The following is a 27652-nucleotide window of genomic DNA, read 5'->3' on the forward strand; positions in this document are numbered from 1 at the left end:
TCACAGGCAGTGAAGCAGGTCTGCAGGTGTCTATCTTTCTCTCCCCCTCTCTGTCTTTCCCTCTTTTCTCCATTTCTCTCTGTCCTATCCAACAACTATGACAACAATAATAATAACTACAACAATAAAACAACAAGGGCAGCAAAAGGGAATAAATAAAAAAAAATATATGCATTATTGGTTTCCCAGAGGAAGAAAGAGAGGGAGGGGAAGAAAGCATTCTTCAGGACATAATAGCTGAGAACTCCTCTAGTATACACAACATCAAAGACATATAAGTTCAAGAAGCCCAGAGCGTCTCAAACAGAACTAACCCAGACTTAAAGACATCAACACACATCATATTTAGAATGGAAAGGAATAAGGATAAAGAAAGGATCCTGAAGGCTTCAAGAGAAAAACAGAGTCACCTGCAGATGAAAACCCATAAGATTAGGAGAAGATTTCTCTACAAAAAACACTACAGGCCAGAAGAGAATGGCAAGATATCTATCGAGTGCTCATTGAGAAAGGCTTTCAACCAAGACTACTGTATCATGCTAGACTGTCATTCAAACTATATGGAGATATAAAAACCTTCTCAGATGAGCAAAATTTGAAGGAATCACTATCACCAAGCCTGCCCTGTAAGAAGTTCTGAATAGTCTCTTATAAACAATCACATTTTCATAAACATGCCATATATCAGAAGACTCTAAAAACCTACAATTAATGACATTAAAATATCTTCATTCTATAATATCAATAAATGTCAGTGGCCTGAATTCATCTATTAAAATACACAGAGTAGGAAGATGGATCAGAAAACACAACCTAACCATATATTGCCTGCAGGAATCCCACCTAACTCAACAGGACAAATACAGACTCAAAATGAAAGGATAGAAAACTACCATACAAGCCAATGGACCACAAAAAAGTGGCAGGAACAGATATTATCAAGCTGACGCAATAGATCTTAATGAAAATAAAATTTAAGAAGATAGGAATGAACACTACTTAATGCTCAGAGGATCAGTCAATCAAGAGGTCATAATGATTATTAACAGCTATGCATCCAATGAGAGGCCATCTAAATACATCAAACATCTATTGAAAGGGCTACAGAAAAGTCCCTGTGTGAACCTAGGGATCTGGGTCCTTGAGCATGGTAATGTATAAGCTCTACTGAGTGTGTCACTACCCAACCCCATTCTTTATAATTTTTACAGACATTAGATTGATTAGCTATGAAATGTCACTTGCAAAGTTAAAATATTTACATATTCATTTGTTATTGAATAAATCATTAATACCCTCATATTTTACATTATATCACAGAAGAGTTTAGTGTTGACAAGTTTCCTCACTGTCTCTTTCACATCTTTATTTCTGAGGCTGTAGATCAGAGGGTTCAGCATGGGGATAACTATTGTGTAAAAAATGGAGGCCACCTTAATCAAGAGCCATGAGCTCTTGGAGTTGGGAACACAGTAGAGGAATAGGATGGTTCCATGGAAGATGGTGATGGCAGTCAGGTGGGAGGCACATGTGGAGAAGGCTTTGTGACGGCCTCCAGTTGAGGGCATCTTCATAACAGTGATGAAAATGAACACATAAGAAGTCAGAATGATCACCAGGCTGCTTATTTCATTGAAGGTAGCAAGAACTAAAATAACATGCTGGCTTAAGTAGGGGTCAGAGTAGGAAATGGAAACAATGGCAGAATGCTCACAGAAGAAGTTTTTAATGATATTTTTTCCTCTATAGGATGATTCTGCTAGAAAGTAGGTAAGGGTCCCAGAACAAAATAATCCCCAAGAGTATGATGCCCCCACCAGCAAGGAGCAGAGCCTGAAGGACATTGCAGTGGTGTAGAGCAGGGGGTTACAGACTGCTACAAACCTGTCGTAGGCCATCACTGCCAACATGAATGTTTCAGCCACCACAAATATGCACTGAAAACAGAACTGAGAGATGCATCCTGAGAAAGAGATGGTTCTGTCTTCGACAACCAGGTTTTCTAGCAGTTTGGGTGTAACCACTGTAGAGTAACAGAAATCAAGGAAGGACAAATGACTGAGGAAGAAGTACATTGGGACGTGGAGTTTGGGGTTGATCCTGATAATCAGTATCATGCCCAGGTTCCCCAGCACAGTGACTGTGTAGATGGTCAGGAATAAGAGGAACAGGGGCAGCTGGAGATCTGGGTATTCTGAGAAGCCCAAGAGAATGAAAGTGACTTCAATGCTCTGGTTTTCCTGGTTCCTGTGGATAACATTGATTCAAATAATTAAGAAGAAAAAAATTATAATAGACATTAAATAAGGACATTTTAGAGACTAGTGGTTTTACATAACAGTGTTATGGGAGACACTTGCCTTTACATTCTTTCAGAAGTTAGAAATTGCTGTGGAGTAGGCATGAAACTTGTGACAAATGATATAAGGAAGAAGGCAGTTGAGAGAAGAAGAAAAACACAGTTTAAGTAACATATTCTTAATTAAGAGACTTGGTGATTTTAGGAATAACTGACTTAATGAGAATGATTGGATATATCTGGGTACAGATAGTTAAAACTTATAAATATTCTTTAAAAAGTCCACATTTTAGAAAAAAAGCTTCATATCTATGCTTGTTTTGTTTATTTGTAATGTACCTGTTTGAAGACTTTCCTACAGTAAAACCTACATGAGCTGTCTAACTACAGAAGGATGGTTAAGGAGGATGTGGACTATGTAAACAAGGCAGTACTACTCAACTACAAGGAAATGTGAGATCTTTTTTTTTTTTTTTTTTTAGCTAGGATGTCAACACAAGTAGAGTTAAGTTAATAAGGAAAATGGAAAAAAGCAAATACCAGATGATCAAGTTTTTATATGTGGTTACATAAGAAAGGGAGAAAGAAAAGAGGAAAGGAAAAGGAAGGGAGAAGACGGCCAAACATTAACCAGCACTTGGTCTCTGTGAGCAGAAAATAGGATGATAATGATGGAGGAGATAGGGCTGAAAGTTGATTAGGACATTGCCATATATTGGAGGGAGACACCTTATTGGTGGTAGGTGAAATGTGCTGCTGATGTTCTTTTAAATAAATTTTACACACACATATTAATTGCCACCAGGGCTTGCTTCATGGTATAAACACTCTGAATTCACAGCTCCCAGCAGCCATTTTTTTCTTTCTTGTTTTATTTAACAGGACAAAAAGAATTTGAAAGGGTAGAGAGATGTGAGGGAGAGACACCTACAGACTTGCTTCACCACTCATGAAGCGTCTCCTCTGCGGTATGGAACAGGGGTTAGAACCTGGGTCCTTGTACATGGTAGTATGTGTTTAACTGGTATGCCATATATTTTTAATTCTCATTCCTTTCTCAATATTTTAATACTATAGCATAAGAAGTATATACTTTCTGAACTTCAGTTTCTTGGTTATAGAAAAGTGTTTAACTTGATTTCCATATTTATTATACTATAACATCAAGTTTTTATAGAGATTTATGGGAAAATTCCCTTAATAGTAATGTACTAAACTATAATGCTAGAGACTCTAACAATACATCATCATTAATTAGCTTAGTCTACCTCAAACCTCCAAGACTGGTGCACTCCTCTTGAGATTATACTGTGTGATTTTTTTTTATTTACATGGATTAGATTAAACAGATATTCTCTGTGGTTCTCTGTTAACTTATTTTCTTGGTCGTCCACTTGCTCTTAGCAATATTGTATTAACATTTAAAAAATGTTCATCTATATGGGCCTCATTTTCAAACTCTTCTTCAAAAATTGAAGAAGAAAAATAAATAATAAATAAAAATAAACACACAGTTTATTGCAATGTAGCTTATTTTTGTTATTAATATCAACATTTGAATATGAGGACAAGTGCAAGAATACTGTGATTTAAAAAAACTGGCTATTGAATTATATATAATACACATAGAGAAAAAAAGGGGAATCAAGTACAAAACTAAGCATGTGTCCTTGTCATTTGATATACACCTGTGTTTGTCTCCTGTAAAAATAACTGGGACAGAAAGATTCTCTTTATAAAGTGAAATATAATTAAAATATATTTACTCACCTATCTGCAGAAAAACTTGACATATTCATCTAAGGATGCTTCTTTGATATACTTAGTATCCAGGAAATTTCCTATTGAGAATTATATTTTAAAACTTAAGAAAGCTGAAAATCAGGAATAGCAATTGCAGGATATACCAATACATTTATAAGTAAAATTAAAGCTCCTCAAATATTTTGAAAAGAGATGGAAGAGGGAAGCGAAGAACGAATAATTGAATTGCAGCACCAATCTGTGTCACACACATATGCCGCCGAGATCTTAAAGATATTAACTCTAGAGAATATAATGAAACAGTTCTTTGTGGACCACAAACAAAATTAGATAAAAATTAAAGTTTCCCATATTGTAATTGTTGTATATAATTTCTTCTAAAGATTGGGGAATAACGTTACCATCATTATAGTCAATATCCTTTTCATTTTTTCAAGCATTTTACAGTTACTAAAGAGTGAGAACCAAAGTATTACTCTGGCATATGTATTATGGAGACTTTAATTTGGAACCTCACCCTATGAAAATGGGTCCTGAAATGAGTGCAGCCTGGAATGTTCCTAGCCGTGACCACAGAATGTGAGCTCAGACCTACAGGGATGCAGAGGCTACGTAGGATCTTGTGTTGAATATGGGCCCCAGATCAAATTCATGGGGCCTACAGTTCACAATATTTATATACTTTCCCCATATTAGGGAGCTACTCTTTTCTCTGATTCAGCTTTCTAGTCCTTTTCCAGCTATGAAATCATCTCCCCAGACAATAACTTGGGTCCGCCTGCATACTAGATGTCAGGCGCAGGCCAAAACTAGTAAAGTGAGTGGCCCCTTGGAATATATCTAAAATAGACTTACTACTAGTTTTTTTCCAAAATGAAGACCCCAAATCTTCATCTGCAATATTCTTACCTTTAGGTTCATTATTAGTCAACAATTCATTCTGTTTTATATCTTAATTCTTTTCTTCATCTACCAGGTTCCAGATGCTACCATGATGCCAACCAGACTTCCCTGGGCAGACAACCCTACCAATGTATGCTGGAACCCTCATTCCCCAGAGTCCTGCCCCACTAGGGAAAGAGAGAAACAGGCAGGGAGTATGAATTGACCTGCCAACACCCTTTTTCAGTGGGGAAGCAATTACAGAAGCCAGACCTTGCACCTTCTGCACTCCATAATGACCCTGGGTCCATACTCTCAGAGGGTTAAAGAATAGGAAATCTATCAAGGGAGCGGATGGGATAATGAGTTCTGGTGGTGGGAATTGTGTGGATTTGTACCCTTCTTATCCTATGGTCTTGTCAATATTTCCCAATTTATAAATAAAAATAAAAAAATAGTGAGAACCAAAGTATTACTCTAACATATGTATTATGGAGACTTTAACATGGAACCTCATTTTTTTAAGCTTTACAGTCTAATATGGTACTTTCTCCCCAGCTAAATATCAGTTTTTAAATATATAGGTACAGAATGAAAATATTTCACAGGAAACAGACAATATAGTTCACTTGCTTTGTCATGCACAAGTTTTTTTTTTTTCCCTCCAGGGTTATCACTGGGGCTCGGTGCTGATCCACTGCTCCTGGAGGCCATTTTTCATTTTTGTTGCATTGGACATGAAAAATTGAGAGGGGTCAGGGAGACAGAGAGATATCTGCAGACCTGCTTTCCGCCTTGTGAAAGTTTGGCCCCCTATAGGTGGGGCGCCAGGGGTCTGAACTGGATCACTTAACCCAGTGCACCACACTGCCTAGACCCAAGACCCCGATTTGATCCTGGCCATCACCACAGAAGAGGACACTTTCATGCTATGGTGACTTTTTCTTTCCCTATGTTTCTCTAGCTGAAAAGTCAGCCTGAAGTAGGGAAGCCCTAATAGAAAAAAAAAGTATGTAGCTACATGTTATATACAGAAATAATGTGAAAGACAAACCAACCATTGAAAAACAATTGAAATAACTTCTATTAGCTTTTATTGTGCTTCTGACTTCTTCTATATAGGAATATATATGTATATATTTATACATGCATACAAACAAGCATCTGGATGCTTGCGCAAATAACATATTATGATTACTTGCTATGTTGTGTAAATTCAGTGTTATGTTTGAATCTTCATTTCCTGTAGAAGCTATTGTAAACTTTGTTTATGAATGTGAGATAGTCTGAACCAGATAAGACTTTGTATATTCATGATTCTATCCATTAACAGTATACATTATAGAGCTGAATATTTAAAATAAAATTAGAATATAAGAGTTAAATTGTCTAGGATATTTCATTGGCATCAGTGGGAACTGTTGAATGTTGTTATAGATTTCTGTGCAAATAGGATAAGTGGGAAATAATGACATTGCAAAGCAATGTATTATAAATGGAATTGATCTACGAACTCAGCTAGTTTTAACACAAACACACCATTTACTACAGTTAATTTCATGACTGAGTGGAAAGAAAGAAGCAGATAATAAGGATTTGTTGTATCCTGTGCTTTATTAAATCTTTCCTGTAAATGAGGAGGGTAATATACTGTTTTCTTTATTGGGGTAAATAATGGTTTATAGTTGATAGTAAAATACAGTGGTTGGTACATGTGTAACATTTCTGAGTTCTCCGCATAACACTCTAACTCCCTACCTAGGCTCTCCTCTGCCTTCATGTTCCAGGACCTGAACATCTCACCAACTCCAACCCAGGGTCCTTTACTTTGGTGCAAGACACCACACCAACTCCAGTCCAAGTTTTGCTTTGTGTTTTCTCTTCTGTTCTTATTTTTCAACTTTTGTCTATGAGTGGAGTTATCCCATATTCATCTTTCTCTTTCTGGCTTATAATACACTTTTTACTATCATAGGGGAAAACAGGCCACAAAATATTGGACTCTGTATTATTTTTGAAACAATATGAATCTGAAATCATCACAGTGAAATTTCCAATTGTTTAATAAATGAATTGATAATGTATATTTACATTGACACAATTGAAAAAAGTGAAAAACACCTATTATGATATGTTCTAAGATATATAGGTAAAATATTTTTATTTGGGTATAATAATAAGATTATAAGTGAAGTGATCCACATTCTGATCTTTCAAAAAAAAACCCAGAGCTCTTTTATATCTAATATGCCCATTACCTAATTGCCCCAAATTTTTAATTTTTAAAAAATAATATTTTAATTTAAAAAATTAAATATATCTGGGGGATTTATGATGGACACAGCCAGTTGAATGTGCACATTGCAATGCACAAGGACCCGGGTTTAAGACTTCACTCTTCACCTGCAGTGGGGAAGTTTCACTAGTGGAAAAGTAGTGTTGCAGGTGTTTCTTTTCTTGTCTCCATATCTCCCTTTTCTCTCTCAGCTTCTCATTGTCTAATCAAATAAAGAAAATAGAGTGGTCCAGGAGATGTTGCAGTGACTCTCAAGCATGGGGTCCCGAGTTTGATCCCTGGCAGCACATATGCCAGAGTGATGTCTGGTTCTTTCTCTCTCCTTCTATTTTTCTCATTAATAAATAAAATCTTAAAAAAAGAAAAATAGATATTTTAAAATTAAATGGCAAGTTATATTTGACTTTGTTTAGTATTTCTTAATGACACTTTTGTATTTAGATAAATTAACTTGTTATAAAGAGTAAATCTTCAGATCATATAAAAATACATATTTAACACATGACCTGGACATCATATGGCCAAATAGACTAACAAAGAGTACTTTATTCAAAATAATTACATTTGTTTCTCGTATCATTTATAATTTTGAGTTATTTTATCAAAGAACACATTGGAATGAACATATATCAAAATGTCATTTACAAGGTCATAATGCAAATTTACTGATTTCTATGGAATATCTTAATGATACTCACGAAGAAGTCCTTATTTTTTTTCTACCTCTACATTTCATCACTAAAGTCGTATCAACTAACTTCCTGACAGTTTCTTTGACATCTTTATTCCTAAGGCTGTAGATCAGAGGATTCAGCATGGGGATGACTACATTATAAAACACAGAGCCCACCATGACCATGAGCCATGAATTCTTAGAATTAGGAACACAGTAGAGGAAAAGAATGGTCCCATGGAAGATGGTGATAGCTGTCAGGTGAGCTGTCAGGTGAGAAGCACATGTGGAGAAGGCTTTGCGGCGGCCACCAGTTGAAGGCATCTTCATAACAGTGATGAAAATGAACACATAAGAAGTCAGAATGATCATGAGGGTGCTGATTTCATTGAAGGTAGCAAGGACTAAAATAGTCTGCTGGCTAATGTAAGGGTCAGAGTAGGACACAGAGGCAATGGCTGCATGTTCACAGACAAAATTTCTTATGATATTTTTTCCTCTGTAGGATGATTCCACTAGTAAATAGGTAAGGGTCCCAGAGCAAATTAAACCCCAAGAGTATGATGCCCCCACCAGCAAGGAGCAGAGCCTGAAGGACATTGGAGTGGTGTAGAGCAGGGGGTTACAGACTGCTACAAACCTGTCATAGGCCATCACTGCCAACATGAATGTTTCAGCCACCACAAATATGCACTGAAAACAGAACTGAGAGATGCATCCTGAGAAGGAGATGGTTCTGTCTTCGACAACCAGGTTTTCTAGCAGTTTGGGTGTAACCACTGTAGAGTAACAGAAATCAAGGAAGGACAAATGACTGAGGAAGAAGTACATTGGGACGTGGAGTTTGGGGTTGATCCTGATAATCAGTATCATGCCCAGGTTCCCCAGCACAGTGACTGTGTAGATGGTCAGGAATAAGAGGAACAGGGGCAGCTGGAGGTCTGGGTATTCTGAGAATCCCAAGAGAATGAAAGTGACTTCAGTGCTCTGGTTTTCCAGGTTCCTGTGATTAAAGTAGGAAAGTTGGTTCTGTGAATCAAGAAGCAAAATTTGAATGTGCAAGTTGATACGGGAATCTCTTGAGACATTTATTATTATCCTTGAATAATTAGGGGGAAGATGTTTGGTTCCAACATTTATAGTCTCTCAAGTGTTGTATTTAATAACAGAAATTTAAGGAGATATCAAATTTGTGCAAATTGTATATTAAAAAAGGACAGTGGAGAGAGAAAGAAAGAATAAATGTAGTAATGGTAAAGGTTTATTATAACTAATTAGACACATTTGTAGAGAGAATCAACTTTAGGAGAACAATGATCGTAACTTATAGTAAACTGAGTTTAATGAAAAAACCTGAACTGGAAGTAGTCCATAATAAAGTTCTACAATTTAGCCCACTCTAACACCTTAATTACTTAAATGGGAATCTAATACTCAAAAGAAAATTAACAACTTAGTATAATGTTCAAGCCACAATTTCTTTACTTTATTGTTATACATTTCTAAGTTTTTCATTCAAATGACCATTTGTATTTGATATTTTCTTCTCAAGAATTATAATCTTTAAAACATGTTCCCTAAGATTAAAAATTGCTATGTCTGGTATCTTTTTTTTAAATATATTTTTATTTATTTCCTTTTGTTGTCCTTGTTGTTTTATTGTTGTAGTTATTATTGTTGTTGATATCATTGTTGTTGGATAGGACAGAGAGAAATGGAGAGGAGGGGAAGACAGAGAGGGGGATAGAAAGACACGGGCAGGCCTGCTTCACTACCTGTGAAGCTACTCCCCTGCAGGCCGGAAGCCAGAGGCTCCAACTTAGATCCTTATGTTGGTCCTTGTGTTTTGTGCCACATGCACTTAACCCACTGCTACTGCCCAACTCCCGTCGGGTATCTTTCATGATATGCTGTAGTTTGTGTTATTTAGAGAGGTTTATGAAAAAATAAGCTTAGTTATAACATAGGTAAGTAACTTATTATTTATTTGCTTATTTTTTTACTTACTTTTTTTGCCTTTAGAGTTATTGCTGGTGTAATAATCCATTGATCATGAAGGTCATTTTTTCCATCTTATTGATAGGACAGAAAGGAAAATGATGAGGAGGCAGAGACAGAGTGGGTGGGAGAAAGATAGACACCTGCAGACCAGTTTTGGCACTTGTGATGTATCCTCCGTGAAGGTGGGGAACAGATGCTTGAACCTGGATCCTTTTGCAGATGCTTGTGCTTAGTGTCATGTGTCTTTAAGTGGTTGTGCCATCACCTGACCCCTGGTAAATTGCTATTCTAGTGACATTTCTACTTGCAATGAATAGATTTCAATAGATAGATATTCTTTTGAGTACTTATTATTTTAATTTTCTTGGTTATATCCAGTCATACTTTACCCATTCAACTAATTTCTCATGATCATCTTCAAGATCTTATCTATCATACCATCAATAGCCACAAACCATATTTACAGACATCTGTAATAGTAAGCATTTTTAAAATATATATATATTTACTTTCCCTTTTGTTGCCCTTGTTGTTTTTATTGTTGTAGTTATTATTGTTGCCGTTGTTGGATAGGACAGAGAGAAATGGAGAGAGGAGGGGAAGACAGAGAGGGGGAGAGAAAGACAGACACCTGCAGGCCTGCTTCACCACCTGTGAAGTGACTCCCCTGCAGGTGGGGAGCCAGGGATCCTTATGCTGGTCCTTGCGCTTCACACCAAGTGTGCTTAACCTGCTGCACTACCACCAAACTCCCAATAGTAAGCATTTTTATTACTTGCCACTTTTAGTATTGTTTCTCAGTAAAATAAAATCTCAAAACAGAGACAAACATGAGATGTGAAAAAGAGAGTGATATAGGTAGTATAACTTTGATATTACCCTAACTTTTCTGCATAATAATGAACTGTAAAAGAGTTAAGTTTATGAATGACTTCTGAACCCTACCTCACTATGAAGACTGTTCCCAACTGACCCAGTAACCAGAGTGTAGAATGTTCAGTCCACCCAAAATATCATGACCATTAGTTACATGATTTTTTAAGAATCAAGTTCTATAAACACCCAAATGAAGGACTTTGGAGAGCTGTTTGGTTAATGCATGGTGACTCAAGGGGGAATTACAGTGATGGATTAGTAGAAGCTCTGAGTCATTCCCCACACTTTGCCCTATCCATTTCTATCATCCCTCCATTTCTGATTTACAACCCCAAATTATAAACTGACCACACAATAAGTAAAATATTTCTGGAAGATGGTGAGGCAGTTTAATAAGTCAATGAGAACTAAAGAAAAAAACTGGGACTTGATCTGTAGACAGGTTGTCAAATGATTGACAGTGGCTTTGCAGCCAACGGTCCTGAGTTCTATCCTAGGGGCTGCAAATGACGGAGCATTGATATTTTCTTCTCTCTTTCATGAAGTATTAGTCTTTAAATATATGACTGGCAATACTTTACTGAAATGGTGAGATGAGAAACTGTATCCATGTGCCAACAACCATACTTACTGTAAATATTTGATCCTCCTCCAAAAAATGGAAAAACTAAAACAATTAAAGAAATTAGATAGTTGTGGTCTGGGAGGTGGCACAGTGGATAAATCATTGGATTTTCAACCATGAGGTGCCGAGTTCGGTCCCCACATGTACATGTACCAGAGTAATGTCTGGTTCTTTCTATCCTCTTATCTTTCTCATAAATAAATAAATAAATAAATTCTTTTAAAAAAGAAAAAAGAGAGTTGCATCTGACAAGGGAATGGGTATAGGACAGAATACAGACTTAAGGGGTCTGAGCCCTTAATTTATGGACTCTGAGGATGTCTCCAAATTTAGTGTCAGAACTAACACAAATGGCCAAATACTCTGCTGGTGTTCAAGAACTGTGAGTGTAAGAAGCTCCAACACACAGTGAAAATGGATGCAGAGCTCATATGAGTGAGTATGTGAACAAATAATTTCCAGACACAAATTGGGACAAAAGGCCACAGTAAATATGGCTATTAAGTTATATCCGTTCTGTAAACTTGCAAAGTGCTGAGACTCATCTAGAATACCACAAGACAAGCAGTCATTCTGAAAAATCATTGGAGGAATTTTCTACAATTGTCATAGAATAAGGGCATTTGGAAGGAAAAAGTGTGATCTTTATTATCTTTTGTTACTGTATTGGAGGAAATAATGATTTATGAGACTGCTCTTGTCACATGAGAACAGTTTCTTATCTCTCATCTTTCTATGATAGGAGTCTGCACATCATACCCAAATCATGTGTTTTAAAAATGCCTCAACCAGATTTTTCTGTCACACTGCCGAATTTTTCTCTTAACCACATTCTGACTACTTATTGAAACCGACCTGTTAAGAGACAAAAATAAATAGGTGTACCGGGGGGAAAATATATAAAAAGTCATGACTTATGAATTAAAATAAACACTCTGTAATTGCCATTTTGTTGTGATTTGATTTTTACAAAATCAGCCAATAAATAAAGCACCTAAAAGTTTTGTGCCGTTACATGAAGTAATTTCATTTACACATCCCACTGCCTTCCCTTCTTTAATTACTCCTTTCTGTTTCATTGATTTGGTACTTGTAGTAATCTCCAACAATGTTTATTTTTTTTCTTGAAGTATTTATCAGTTTTACACAGAACCCAATGAGTGAAAAATTCCATTTCTGAGCACACTCTTTTCACACTTTTCCTAAACCCTCTTTGTTCTCTAGAGCTATTATGATGGAACTTGAATAGTCTGAGGCTAAAATGGAAATGATTGCTATCAAGGGAATTTTAGTTTCTGATGTCTACACCACTCAGTCTTCTCTTTTTCCTTCTTTCCCTCGTCCTTCTCCTCCTGCTTCTCCTGCTACTCCTTTTCCTTCTTCTTTCCCAGAGAATTCCTTAGTGGTGACTAATGGTGCTGGGAATTGAAACTGGGTATTTGGTGCCTCAGAGATGAGAAGTTTTTGCATAACTATTATGCTGATTTCCCAAGCCCCTAGCCCCACATAGCTTTCATATCCCGCCGGAATATCTTTAGATTCACTGCCAGCACTTTTAAAATGCAGCAGACTGGCTCGCTGCTCATAGTTCCCACTGAGTTCTTGGAAACATCAACCATGACCATGTGACTGACTGAGAGCAGGTTCCTGTGCCTACTTCCCCTTGCTTTCCAGTGACATCCACCCTGCATTTCTCATCACACACCCACTGTGCTCATGACAACTTTATACACATTTCAGAAACTACAAACTTAAAATATGAGCCACTGCCTCCATTGTGTTCTTCTAGAAATACTTTGAGGGATAATATATGCATATACACTCAAGTGATATATTTCCACATAATTCCTGTTTACTACTAAAATCAAAATTTGTACATATCAAAAGGAGGATAAAGTACCCCATTCCAAAAAAACATGTTAGGGAGTAATGACAGTATGCGTGATGAAAGATCAGGAATCAGATCTTTCTTGGTAACTGACCTTAGTTGGTATGTTGGTAACTTGTCTGAAAAGATTAAAGAGAGACAACATTCTCCTTCTGAAGTAAATCACAAGAAGGGTTGAGTCTACTCACCTGAGTGCTAAATGATTTGACTTACTCATTTAATGAGCTTCTTTGCTATGACTAATGGACTCCAAGAAAATTCCTGTTGAGAGTTCAACCGCTGCTTTTTACAAGATATGATATATAACAAGCTCACAATATGATGAGAGAAATCTACACCTTTAGTATCAACAAATACTAAAGGTGATTAATTATTATCAGATGCTTTAAAAGTCTACTTAGGGTTAGTAGAAAGGGAGATCAATTAGCAGAGTACTAAGACCAAACTGTTACACATATATACCGTTAAGACCTTAGAGATGTTTGTCTTAGGGAATATCATTAAATCATTGCCCTGGAGACCAGAAACAGAGCAATTAGGTGGAAGTAGGGCCCATATGATGTTTTGTTTGTCTGTAATTACTTCTGAAATTGGGAATAATGTGCTTGTCAATATAATTTATTTTTCTTTTAAAAAGTTATATCTATTAAAAAATGTTCTACAGGTAAATACTTACGGAATACAGAAATGTAAAGAGAAATTAACTTTTGGGCAGCAATACAGAAATGATAATTTCCCATCTATGGCCATACCACCCTGAACACGCCCAGTCTCGTCTGATCTCAGAAGCTAAGAAATGATAATTTCCCTTATTTTATGTTCTGCTTCTGATTTATCCTTTGTTCATACATGTATATAATTACACACATACCAGCATATATCTGATAGTTATTCAATAAGTATTATATAATATTCATTGTTTGCTACCCTTTTACATATTGGCATTGTGTGTGAGCTTCATTTGTTTTGAATATCATTGATTTTGTGGTATTATTTTAAATACTATTTTATATATTTTATTTATTGGATAGAGACAGAGAGAAACTCAGGTGGAAGGGGGAGGTAAGAGAGAGACACCTGCATCTCTGCTATACCTGTTGTGAAACTTTCCCTCCATTTGTGGAGGCTGAGGGCTTGATCCTGGGTCTTTGTGTATGGTAACAGGTGTGTTCAACTAGGTGTGCACTACGTAGTTCCATTTTTTCTTTTCTTAAGAAAATTCAATTTACACTTTTCTTTCAACGTAAACATATTATTATATATTGGCATTATGCTGATTTATCTAATTCTTGTCACCAGGAGTGCACATTTCTGTATTTCCTCAAGATAGGTAATTTTCACCTTAGTATGACTATTTGATAATTTTATGTTTTTTCTTGGTAACTTGCACAGTAATAGAATTCGTAAAAGAAAAGTATTCATAAATTATTCTAATTCATTTGCAAAATCAAATTTCAGAAATAAGAAGTTAGTCATATATATAGATGTTAGTGCAAAGATATAATTCATTATAGCATATAAGAAAGAGAAAGGGTGGACAGAGCTAGAAGGAATTACGTTAAGTGAGCTAAGTCAGAAAGATAAAGATGAGTATGGGATGATCCCACTCATCAACAGAAGTTGAGTAAGAAGATCTGAAAGGGAAACTAAAAGCAGGACCTGACCAAATTGTAAGTAGGGCACCAAAGTAAAAAGCCTGTGGTGAGGGGTAGACATGCAGCTTCCTGGGCAAGTGGGGGGTGGGAGTGGGTGGGAGGGGTGGGTCAAAGTCTTTTGGTGGTGGGAATGGTGTTTATGTACACTCCTAGTAAAATGTAGTCATATACATCACTAGTTAATTAATATGAGAGGGGGAAAATCAATTGTATGTCTCAAAGTTTTTCAAAACACAAACTGAATCTTTTTAATATATAGGCTGTGTAATTGACATGCAGACTCTCTCAAAGCCTAGACCAAGTAGATCAGAAGCAACCAATAGCACAGCTATATACAAGATACTGGATACTGTACAGCAAACCCTAACAAAAGGACTTTTCAAAGTTAACCCAATTACCAAATAATGTGATAACATTAACTGTCGATTGTCTTTTTGAACCTTAAGATAGCAGGAACCTCACATCTCCACTATAGAGTCTCTACTTCCCCTAGTCCTGGAACCCTTGGATAGGGCCCACTTTCCCGTATGCCTCTCCCAATCCATATCAAATAATATTGCATCTGCCGATAACAACCTAATCAACGCAATGATTGCCACCTCAACATGCTTCACTTCAGACTGTGTCCAGAGACTTCACGTGTGGAATGACAACCCTTCAGCTTCATTACTCGGGTGAGACCTTTCCTTTCATAGTATACTCTAATTCCATCTCAGTTGGTTCACTTTCTAACAAAGTCCCCAAACCTAGATATACACCAGTTTCTGTGAGAGAGAGCATATGTTCACACGTATTCATAAACTACTGCAAAATATATACCTGAAAGCAGAAGTACACTAGAGTTTGCAGTGAGCACCTCCCTAACACTTCTTCTCCACTATTCCAAGCTTTGGGTCCATGATTGCTCAACAATTTGTTTGGCTTCGTATGTTAACTCTCTTTTCAATCACCAGGTTCCAGATGACACCAGGATGCCGGCCAGGCTTCCCTGTACTGAAGACCCCACCAATGTGTCCTGGAGCGCAGCTTCCCCAGAGACCCACCCTACTAGGGAAAGAGAGAGGCAGACTGGGAGTATGGACCGACCAGTCAACGCCCATGTTCAGCGGGGAAGCAATTACAGGAGCCAGACCTTCCACCTTCTGCAACCCTCAATGACCCTGGGTCCATGCTCCCAGAGGGATAGAGAGTGGGAAAGCTATCATGGGAGGGGGTGGGATATGGAGATTGGGTGGTGAGAATTGTGTGGAGTTGTACCCCTCCTACCCTATGGTTTTGTTAATTAATCCTTTCTTAAATAAAAAGAGAAAGAAAGAAAGAAAGAAAGACAAAGGGAAAACAAAATTTCTATATAACAAAAGATATTTATATATACATAAGGCATTAACAATATCTATATGGTATGAAATATTATATAAATGAAATACAATTTCAGAACTTTATAAGCATGTTGATTTTATCCAATTATCTACTCATTATAAACTAAAAAAGTCTTCAAGTAAATTTAAATAAAATTATTTCAAAAATGCTTTCTACTGCCATAAAATATTCTTTTTTAATATTTTTATTATTATGGCACGGCCTTGTACCTGTGGAATTCTATACTCCTCAATAATTTTTTAAAGTTTTTTTTTACTAACTTTATTTTTAGATACAGACAGTCACATTTAGAGGGAAGCAGGAGGTATTAAGGAGAGAGATACAGGGTAACCTGCAACACTGCTTCACCACTTGCAAAGCTTTCCATATCAGGTGGCCATGGGGTGTTCAAATTCAAGGTCATTGTGCATTAAAACATGTGTCAACCAGGTGTACCACCACTTGGCACTAGAAAATATTTTAAGGACTTAACTGTCTTGCAATATTTGTGACTTGCTTTAGGATACAGCAAATAATCATCTGTGATAAACTTTCTTTTTTAAAATTTTTTTTTATTTTAGGAGGGATTAATTAACAAAACCATAGGGTAGGAGGGGTACAACTCCACACAATTCACACCACCCAATCTCCATATCCCACCCTCTCCCCTGATAGCTTTCCCATTCTCTATCCCTCTGGGAGCATGGACCCAGGGTCATTGAGGGTTGCAGAAGGTAGAAGGTCTGGCTTCTGTAATTGCTTCCCCGCTGAACATGGGCGTTGACTGGTCGGTCCATACTCCCAGTCTGCCTCTCTCTTTCCCTAGTAGGGTGTGTCTCTGGGGAAGCTGCGCTCCAGGACACATTGGTGTGGTCTTCAATACAGGGAAGCCTGGCCGGCATCCTGGTGTCATCTGGAACCTGGTGATTGAAAAGAGAGTTAACATACGAAGCCAAACAAATTGTTGAGCAATCATGGACCCAAAGCTTGGAATAGTGGAGAAGAAGTGTTAGGGAGGTGCTCACTGCAAACTCTAGTGTACTTCTGCTTTCAGGTATATATTTTGCAGTAGTTTATGAATACGTGTGAACATATGCTCTCTCTCACAGAAACTGGTGTATATCTAGGTTTGGGGACTTTGTTAGAAAGTGAACCAACTGAGATGGAATTAGAGTATACTATGAAAGGAAAGGTCTCACCCGAGTAATGAAGCTGAAGGGTTGTCATTCCACACGTGAAGTCTCTGGACACAGTCTGAAGTGAAGCATGTTGAGGTGGCAATCGTTGCGTTGATTAGGTTGTTATCGGCAGATGCAATATTATTTGATATGGATTGGGAGAGGCTTATGGGAAAGTGGGCCCTATCCAAGGGTTCCAGGACTGGGGGAAGTAGGGGCTCTATAGTGGAGATGTGAGGTTCCTGCTGTCTTAGGGTTCAAAAAGACAATCGATAGTTAATGTTATCATCACATTATTTGGTAATTGGGTTAACTTTGAAAAGTCCTTTTGTTAGGGTTTGCTGTACAGTATCCAGTATCTTGTATATAGCTGTGCTATTGGATGCTTCTAATCTACTTGGTCTAGGCTTTTGAGAGAGTCCACATATCAAATACACAGCCTATATATTAAAAAGATTCAGTTTGTGTTTTGAAAAACTTTGAGACATACAATTGATTTTCCCCCTCTCATATTAATTAACTACTGATTTATATGTCTACATTTTGCTAGGAGTTTACATAAACACCATTCCCACCAGCAAAAGACTGTGACCCATCCCTCCCACCCACTCCCACCCCCCACTGGCCCAGGAAGCTGCATGTCTACCCCTCACCACTGGGTTTTTACTTTGGCGCCCTACTTACATTTTGATCAGGTCCTGCTTTTAGTTTCCCTTTCAGATCTTCTTACTCAACTTCTGTTGATGAGTGGGATCATCCCATACTCATCTTTATCTTTCTGACTTAGTTCACTTAACATAATTCCTTCTAGCTCTGTCCAAGATGGGTCAGAGAAGGTGGGTTCATTGTTCTTGATAGCTGCATAGTATTCCATTGTGTATATATACCACAGCTTTTTCAGCCACTCATCTGTTGTTGGGCACCTGGGTTGCTTCCAGGTTTTAGCTATTATGAATTGTGCTGCTATGAACATAGGAGTACATACCTCTTTTTGGTTGGGTGTTATGGAGTCCTTGGGGTATAACCCCCAAATAGGCACACAGACCAGTGGAACAGAATTGAAAGCCCAGAAATAAATCCCCATACCTATGGACATCTAATCTTTGATAAGGGGGCCCAAAGGATTAAATGGAAAAAGGAGGCTCTCTTCAATAAATGGTGCTGGGAAAACTGGGTTGAAACATGCTAAAGAATGAAATTGAACCACTTCATCTCACCTGAAACAAAAATCAACTCCAAATGGATCAAAGACCTAGATGTCAGACCAGAAACAATCAAATACTTAGAGGAAAACATTGGTAAAACACTTTCCCACCTACACCTCAAGGACATCTTTGATGAATCAAACCCAGTTGCAAGGAAGACTAAAGCAGAAACAAACCAATGGGACTACATCAAATTGAAAAGCTTCTGCACAGCCAAAGAAACGATTAAACAAACAGAAAGACCCCTCACAGAATGGGAGAAGATCTTCACATGCCAGACATCAGACAAGAAACTAATCACCAAAATATATGAAGAGCTCAGCAAACTTAGCACCAAAAAAGCAAATGACCCCATCCAAAAATAGGCAGAGGATATGAACAAAACATTCACTACAGAGGAGATCCAAAAGGCTAACAAACATATGAAAAACTGCTCTAGGTCACTGATTGTCAGAGAAATGCAAATTAAGACAACACTAAGATACCACCTCACTCCTGTAAGAATGGCATACATCAAAAAGGATAGCATCAATAAATGCTGGAGAGGATGTGGGGAGAGAGGAACCCTTTTATATTGCTGGTGGGAATGTAAATTGGTACAGCCTCTGTGGAGAGCAGTCTGGAAAACTCTCAGAAGGCTAGACATGGACCTTCCAAGTGATAAACTTTCTATGTACATTGAAAAACCCATGTACAGTTTACGTTGAATAATTACATAAATTTAAGGCTAGTTGATTGAGTTAGCTCAGTTTGGATAACTCAGTAGACATCTTATTGATTATTGATTTAAAAGATACTGTGTAACCCAATGGAGTTGATGACTTTTTATTTTCCATCCTTAAATATCTGTCCTAAATAAGACTGTATATTACGACATTACCCTATTCCGCCCTCTGTATTGCACAATAAGAAAACTGACTCTTCTCCAGTCACTGGCATGACTACCAGTGCTATCACTACAAATCTAATACTCCTGGATTTCACCTTTTCCCACATTTTAAAATACTTTTATTTATAAAATGGAAATATTGACAAGCCATAGGATATGAGGCGTACAATTCCACACAGTTCCCACCACCAGAATTCCATACCACACCCCCTCCCTTGAAACTTTTTCTACTCTTTATCCCTCTGGGACTATGGACACAGGATCTTCATGAGGTGCAGATGGAGGAAGGTCTGGCTTCTGTAATTGCTTCCCTGCTGAACATGGGCATTGGCAAGTTGATCCATACTTCCAGCCTGTCTCTCTCTTTTCCTAGTGAGGCCGTAGGTCAGTGATAATTTGAGAGGGTAGTGGGAGGCAGAGAGAAAGTGATCCTCTTTAGGTGGGGAGCAGGGACTGGATTACCAAAAAAAAAGTTCTGATTTATTTATTAGTGCTTTTTAGCCATCAAGTTGCAGAAGTTACCATGACAGCAGCCTAACTTCCCTGGGCAGACAACCTCACCATTACGTCCAGGAACACCACCTCTACTAAGCTCTGCTCCACTAGGGAAAGATAGAAGCAGGTTGGGGGTATTGATTAACCTATCAATGCCCATGTCCAGCACCCATATGAAGGGACCCCCTGCACTTAGGTAGCATGGACTAGAACCTGGTCCTTGTGCATAGTACTATGTCCTTAACCAGGTACACCTCTGCCCAGCCTCCAAAACTCACATTTCTAAGTACTATATTATTATCAGATGAGATGTGGTGTCTTCATGTTGTAAGAAGTGAGCAAGTCTATTTTATATTTTGTATTCCAAAGGGCCCAGGACATTATTTGAAACCAAAATGTCTCCTGGATTGCCAAAGCAATCCCAAGAAAAAAGAACAAGACCAGATCCATTATACTGCCTGGCCTCAAGTTATACTTTAGAGCTACTGTAATCAAAACAGTCTATGACTGAACATACCATCTATTGGAGTAAACTAGAAAATTCAGAAACAACCCCCCTATCTATAGTCAGCTAACTTTTGACAAGGAGACCCAAACCATTAAATTGCAGAAGGAGAGTCTCTTCAATAAATAGTGTTGATAAAATTGGATTGTAGCATGCAGGTGGATGAAATAGAACCATAATTTATCCCCATGCATAGAAGTCATCCAAGTGGATCAAGAAAATTGACATTAGGCTAGAAACTATCCAATACATAGAAAAAACATTTGCAGGACACTTCATGACCTATGCTTCAAAAAATCCTTCAAAGATTCAAATCCAACAGCAATAAAATAAAATAAAAAGCATGAAAATAGACCAGTGGGATTACATCAAACTGAAAAGCTTTTTCATAGCAAATGGCACTTTTACTCAAACAAAGAGACAGCCAACAGCAGGGGAAAAGATCTTTATACAACACACATCAAAGGACTAATAACTAAAATACAAAAAGAGCTCAGTAAACTAAGCACCAAAGAACAAGAAATCCCATTAGAAATTGGGGCCAGGACATGGGCATACATTTCACCAAGGAAGAGAACCAGAGAGTCAACAGATACATGAGAAAGTGCTCAAAACCATTGATCATCAGAGAAATGCAAATAAAGACATCGAGATACCACTTTATACTTGTGAGAATGCCATACATCAAAAAGTTCAGAAATGACAAACGTTGGAAAGGGTGTGGAGAAAAATGGACAATTTTTCACTGTTGGTAGAAGTGCAAAATGGTCCAACCATCGTAGAAAGCAATTAGGAGACTTATTGCGACACTAGAAATAGGCTTACCCTATGACCCAGCAATTCCTCCACTGAGGACTTACCCAAAGGAGGCAGAAACACTTATCAGAAGAGATCTGTGTATAACCTATGTTTATAACAGCACAGTTTGTAATTTCAAGAACCTAGAAACAACTCAGATGTCCAACACCAGATGAGTGGTTTAAAAAATGGTGGTATATATACACAATGGAATATTACTCAGATTTTAAAATGATGAAGTTGTATCCTTTTCATCCTCTTGGATGAAACTTGAGGACATCATATTGAATGAGATAAGACACAAAGAGAAGGATAAATACCAAATGATCTCACTTATTAGCAGAACTTAATAAAATAGGGACAAGGAGAGAAAGCACAAAGTAAAACATGGATTGGACATGGTGCATTGCACCAAAGCAAAGGTCTCTGGGGAGGGAGGAAGAGTGGATAGGAAGACAACTCTGACAGCCTGTTACATAATGAAATGATATGCACATGTTAGTTATTGCACTCTAAAGCATTAACCTCAATAATCAATAAAAAATTCTCAAAAAATAATAATGTATGCATAATTTGAATGTGACTTGGATATCACATGGTCATGCAGACTAACAAAGAGTACTTTATTCAAAGCAACGGAATTTGTTTCTTGTATTATTTATAATTTTGAGTTATTTTCTCAAACAGCAAATTAGAATGAGTAGATATTAAAATGTCACTTTCAATATTGTAATGCAAATTTACTGATTTCTCTGGAACATCTTAATAATACTCATAAAAAGTCATTTTTTCCTAGCTTTACATTTCATCACCAATGTTGTATTGATGAACTTTCTGGCAGTCTCTTTGACATCTTTATTCCTAAGGCTGTAGATCAGAGGATTCAGCATGGGGATGACTACATTATAAAACACAGACCCCACCTTGACCATGAGCCATGAATTCTTAGAATTAGGAACACAGTAGAGGAAAAGAATGGTCCCATGGAAGATGGTGATAGCTGTCAGGTGAGAAGCACATGTGGAGAAGGCTTTGCGGCGGCCACCAGTTGAAGGCCTCTTCATAACAGTGATGAAAATAAACACATAAGAAGTCAGAATGATCATGAGGGTGCTGATTTCATTGAAGGTAGCAAGGACTAAAATAGTCTGCTGGCTAATGTAAGGGTCAGAGTAGGACACAGAGGCAATGGCTGCATGTTCACAGACAAAATTTCTTATGATATTTTTTCCTCTGTAGGATGATTCCACTAGTAAATAGGTAAGGGTCCCAGAGCAAATTAAACCCCAAGAGTATGATGCCCCCACCAGCAAGGAGCAGAGCCTGAAGGACATTGCAGTGGTGTAGAGCAGGGGGTTACAGACTGCTACAAACCTGTCATAGGCCATCACTGCCAACATGAATGTTTCAGCCACCACAAATATGCATTGAAAAAAGAACTGAGAGATGCATCCTGAAAAGGAGATGGTTCTGTCTTCAACAACCAGGTTTTCTAGCAGTTTGGGTGTAACCACTGTAGAGTAACAGAAATCAAGGAAGGACAAATGACTGAGGAAGAAGTACATTGGAATGTGGAGTTTGGGGTTGATCCTGATAATCAGTATCATGCCCAGGTTCCCCAGCACAGTGACTGTGTAGATGGTCAGGAATAAGAGGAACAGGGGCAGCTGGAGGTCTGGGTATTCTGAGAATCCCAAGAGAATGAAAGTGACTTCAGTGCTCTGGTTTTCCAGGTTCCTGTGATTAAAGTAGGAAAGTTGGTTCTGTGAATCAAGAAGCAAAATTTGAATATACAAGCTGATATAAGAAAATATTGAGAGGGAGTTGGGCGGTAGTGCAGCAGGTTAAACACAGGTGGAACAAAGTGCAAGGACCAGCATAAGGATCCCAGTTAGAGCCCCGGGCTCCCCACCTGCAGGGGAGTCACTTCAGAGGCAGTGAAGCAGGTCTGCAGGTGTCTGTCTTTTTCTCCCCCTCTCTATCTTCCTCTCCTCTCTCCATTTCTCCCTGTTTTAGCCACAACGACCACAACAACAATAAATATAACAATAAAACAAAGGCAACAAAAGAGAATAAATAATTTTTTTTTAAAAATCCTTAAAAATGTTGAGAGATTTATTTTTATTCTTTAATGGTTTGGGGGAGACATTTATATTCTTTCAAATACTGTAATTATTCACAGAGCAACCCAGTTTAATATTGAAGTCACACTTTCTTTACTATATTACTCTAACAATTGCTAGTTTACCATGTATATTTGCCACACACTTTGGTATTTTCTTCTCAAGAATAATGATCTTTATCACCCATGTTACCTAATAATTGAAACTTGCTATAATTGGCTATCATTCATGACATGTTGTAGTACCTGTTGTTTAGAGAGAGTCATAATAAAAATAAGCTTAGTTACAACATGACTAAGTATTTATTTATTTATTGCCTCCAGGGTTATCTCTGGGGCTCAGTGTGGGCACTATGCATCCACTGCTACTGCTGGCCATTTGTTTTGTTTTGTTTTGTTTTATTGGATGGGACAGAGAGAAACTGAGAAGGGCAGGCAGAGATAGAGAGCAGGAGAGAAAGGGCGACACCGGCAGATCTGCTGCTTCACTTGTGAAGTGTCTCCCCCTGCAGGTGGGGAGCAGGAACTCTTAACTCAGAACCTTGCATGGGTCCTTGGGTTTACTACTATGTGCTTACTGATGAGTTTACTTATCAGGTGCTCCACCATCCGGCCCCTGGTCACTTATTATTCTGGTGACATTTATACCATCCTTAGATGATCAGCTTAGTTTACCTAAATTCAAATATTGTTCATTTGTTTTTGAGATTTTTTTTCCCTTTCATTTCTATTTCCTTATATTGAGCAGATTCCAATAGATAGATATTCTTTCCAATACTTATTAATTCGATTTTCTTGGTTAATTCCAGTCATGCTTTATCCACTTGACTAATTTTTCATGATCATTTTCCATCTTAATTATGACACCATCAAAAGTCACAAGCCAACAACAATACCTATTAACATGCATCTTTAATAAGAAGTACTTTTATCACTTGCCGCTTTCTTTTAGTATTTTTTTCATAAACAAACTCTCAAAAAAAAAAAAACTAAGGAGACATTACAGCACAGTAGATACTGAATGAGTTGGGATGAATGAAAAATTGACTGTGATATTATAAGTAACATGGGTTTGATCTTATCCCATGTCTTTCCTGAATAATATGAACTTTAAAGGAGTTCTTAAAGTTGTTTAATGACTTCTGAACCCTACCTCACTGTGAAGACTGTTTTCCACTGAACCAATTGTATGGTCAGAGGGTAAAATTTTCAATCCATCCAAAATCTAGTGGGACAAAAGAGGTTAAATGAGTCTGCAACCAGCAAGTTAAGTTCCATAAACACCCAAATGATGGACTTTGGAGAGGTTTCTGTTTGGCTAATGCATGGAGACTCGGGGGTGGGGTGGGTGTGGTTTACAATGATGGACTAGCAGAAGCTCTGAGTCATTACCCACAATTTGCTATATCCATTGCTATCATTCCACTATTTCTAAATTATAACTTTAGTTTATAAATTAACCGCAGAGTGAGACAGTTTAATAGATTAATGAGAACTAATTTTTGATGTCTACACCACTCATTCTTCTCCTTTTCCTTTTCCTTCTTCTTTCTTCCTCTTCTTCTTGTTCTACTTCTTTCTTCTCCATTCTTTTTATTCCCCCATAGAATTGCTTAGTTTGTGACATATGGTGATGCTGGGAATTGAAACTGGGTATTTGGTGCCTCAGAGATGAGAAGTTTTTGCAAAACTATAATGCTGATTCCCCAGCTCCCAGGCCCCACTCAACTCTCATATCCCACCAGAATATCCTTAGATTCACTGCCAGCACTTTTAAAATGCAGCAGACTGGCTCATTGCTCATAGTTCCCACTGAGTTCTTAGAAACATCAACCATGACCATGTGACTGAGAGCAGGTTCCTGTGCCTATTTCCCCTTGCTTTCCAGTGACATCCACCCTGCATTTCTCATCACACACCCACTGTGCTCATGACAACTTTATACACATTTCAGAAACTACAAACTTAAAAAATATGAGCCACAGCCTCCACTGTGTTCTTCTAGAAATACTTTGAGAGAAAATATATACATATACGCTTAAGTGATATATTTCCACATAATTCCTGTTTGCTACTAAAATCAAAATTTGTGCATATCAAGAGGAAAATAAGAATACCCCATTCCAGAAAACATATGTGTGATGAAAGATCAGGAATCAGATCTTTCTTGGTAACTGAACTAAGTTAGTATCTTGGTAACTTGTCTCTAAAGGATTACAGAAAAACAACATTTTCCTTCTGAAGTAAATCACAATAAGGGCTGAATCTACTCACCTGAGTGCTGAAAAATTTGACTTATTCATTTAAGCAGCTTTTCTGTTATGATTATAGGGCTCCAGCAAAAGTCCCATTGATGGTTCTCTCTCTCTCTCTCTCTCTCTCTCTCTCTCTCTCTCTCTATATATATATATATATATATATATATATATATTTCAGTGAAAGAATACTAACAGTGTGTAACTATTATCAAATGCTTTAAAACTCTGCTTAGGGATGGTAGAAAGGGAGATCAAATATCAGAGTACTAAGACCAGACTGTCACAAATATATACCATCAAGACCTCAGAGACGTTTGTCTTAGGGAATATCATTGAATCATTGCCCTGGAGACCAGAAACAGAGCAATTAGGTAAAAGTAGGCCCCATATGATGTTTTGTTTGTCTGTAATTGCTTCTGAAATTGGAGAATAATTTGCTTATCAATATAATGTATTATTCTTTTTAAAATGTTACATTTAGTTTAAAATGTTCCACATGTAAATACTTATAAAATACAGAAATGTTGTAATAATATATTATTCTTTGGGCAGCAATGCAGAGATGATAATTTCTCATATTGTTGTTCTATTTCTGATTTTCTGTTTGTACATGAATGTATATAATTACACACATATCAGTTTATATCTGATACATATATATATGCAATAAGTATCATATGAAATTAGCATTGTGTTGGGATCTTCATTTGCTTTCAATATCACTGATTTCATTTTTTTCTTTTATTACTATTATTTGGTACATTTTATTTATTGGCTAGAGACAGAGAGAAATTGAAGTGGAAGGGGGAGTTACAGGGAGAGATACCTGCATCACTGCTTGACAAGTTGTGAAACTTCCCTTCCCATTGGTGGGCTCTGGGGCCTTGAACCTGGGTTTTTGTGCATGGTAACAGGTGTGCTCAATCAGCTGAGCCACTACCCAGTTCCCTTCTTCCTTAAGATAATTCATTTTCCATTATTCTTTCAATATAAACATAATATTATTTGATTCTTATTGTTGAAATTCAAATAAAAGTGGTGCTCCAATTTTAGTTCATAATCAAAGTTTATTGATAAGACAATATATTTATTTCCAGAGATACATTAACATGCAGGCATCTCCTATTTTAAATCATAGTACAGCAAGTTTCTATACCACAGCTATATTCTTGATGTTTTTGAGATAATGTTGATTTACACAATTCTTGTTGTCAGGAGGGCACATTTTTGCATTTCCTCAAGATAGATAATTTTACTTTTGTCTGACTATTTGTTAATTTTGTGTTACTTCTTGGTAACTTACACAAAAATAAAATCATTGAAACAAAAGTATCAATATATTCTTTTAATTCATCTGCAAAATCCAATTTCAGAAGTAATAAGTTGATCACATATACAGATTTTAGTACAAAGATACAATTTTTTATAGCAGGTAAGAAAAAGGGTAAACGGGAGTCGGGCTGTAGCGCAGCGGGTTAAGCGCAGGTGGCGCAAAGCACAAGGACCGGCATAAGGATCCCGGTTCGAACCCCGGCTCCCTACCTGCAGGGGAGTCGCTTCACAGGCGGTGAAGCAGGTCTGCAGGTGTCTGTCTTTCTCTCCTCCTCTCTGTCTTCCCCTCCTCTCTCCATTTCTCTCTGTCCTATCCAACAACGACAACAACAATAATAACTACAACAAAACAACGAGGGCAACAAAAGGGAATAAATAAATAAAATAAATATAAAAAAATTTAAAAAAAGGGTAAACAAAGTTTATATAACAAAAGACATTTATCTACTCCTAAGGCATTCACTATGTATTAAATATCATATGAATGACTTATCACTACAGAACTTAATCAGAATATTGATTACACTAGTGAATTTAGGAACATGTTTTTTA

At 37.3% G+C, this 27652-nt stretch overlaps 3 protein-coding genes across 3 annotated transcripts; all 3 read right to left on the reverse strand.

Annotated features, from left to right (window-relative positions):
- Positions 1-1178: 1178 nt before the first annotated feature.
- Positions 1179-2249, reverse strand: LOC103116524 (olfactory receptor 5D13-like; the record flags this gene model as incomplete). The annotated part of the gene is made up of 1 exon (XM_007526421.2): positions 1179-2249. A coding segment is annotated over one exon (945 nt), but the record flags the coding sequence as incomplete, so codon positions are not given.
- Positions 2250-7902: 5653 nt separating this feature from the next.
- On the reverse strand, positions 7903-20245 carry LOC103116526 (olfactory receptor 5D13-like). The gene is made up of 3 exons (XM_060175756.1): positions 20113-20245; positions 11763-11961; positions 7903-9013 (listed from the first exon to the last, which is right to left on the reverse strand). Exons 1-3 carry the CDS (start codon positions 20243-20245, stop codon positions 7936-7938), a joined length of 1410 nt encoding a protein of 469 aa, XP_060031739.1. The 3' UTR covers positions 7903-7935.
- Positions 20246-22170: 1925 nt separating this feature from the next.
- Positions 22171-26993, reverse strand: LOC132533693 (olfactory receptor 5D13-like). The gene is made up of 3 exons (XM_060175758.1): positions 26925-26993; positions 24664-24735; positions 22171-23151 (listed from the first exon to the last, which is right to left on the reverse strand). Exons 1-3 carry the CDS (start codon positions 26991-26993, stop codon positions 22171-22173), a joined length of 1122 nt encoding a protein of 373 aa, XP_060031741.1.
- Between the last annotated feature and the right edge of the window lie 659 nt (positions 26994-27652).

Source organism: Erinaceus europaeus, chromosome 17 (genome assembly GCF_950295315.1).
Source record: "Erinaceus europaeus chromosome 17, mEriEur2.1, whole genome shotgun sequence".
In the NCBI taxonomy this organism is placed as follows: Eukaryota; Metazoa; Chordata; class Mammalia; order Eulipotyphla; family Erinaceidae; genus Erinaceus; species Erinaceus europaeus.

What these genes read in the sequence shown, in the direction of transcription:
- LOC103116526 (XM_060175756.1), bottom strand. Translation starts at nt 20,245, where the DNA reads ATGGGCATTGATAGGTTAATCAATACCCCCAACCTGCTTCTATCTTTC. An exon ending in GAAGTTAGGCTGCTGTCATG is followed by an intron (nt 11,962 to 20,112) that starts GTAACTTCTGCA and finishes GTGGTATTCTAG; the next exon opens with ATGAGTCTCAGCACTTTGCA. An exon ending in CAGAGTATTTGGCCATTTGT is followed by an intron (nt 9,014 to 11,762) that starts GTTAGTTCTGAC and finishes TAATTATTCAAG; the next exon opens with GATAATAATAAATGTCTCAA.
- LOC132533693 (XM_060175758.1), bottom strand. Translation starts at nt 26,993, where the DNA reads ATGTGCCCTCCTGACAACAAGAATTGTGTAAATCAACATTATCTCAAA. An exon ending in ACATCAAGAATATAGCTGTG is followed by an intron (nt 24,736 to 26,924) that starts GTATAGAAACTT and finishes TTGTCCCACTAG; the next exon opens with ATTTTGGATGGATTGAAAAT. An exon ending in AAAACAGTCTTCACAGTGAG is followed by an intron (nt 23,152 to 24,663) that starts GTAGGGTTCAGA and finishes CTTGATTCACAG; the next exon opens with AACCAACTTTCCTACTTTAA.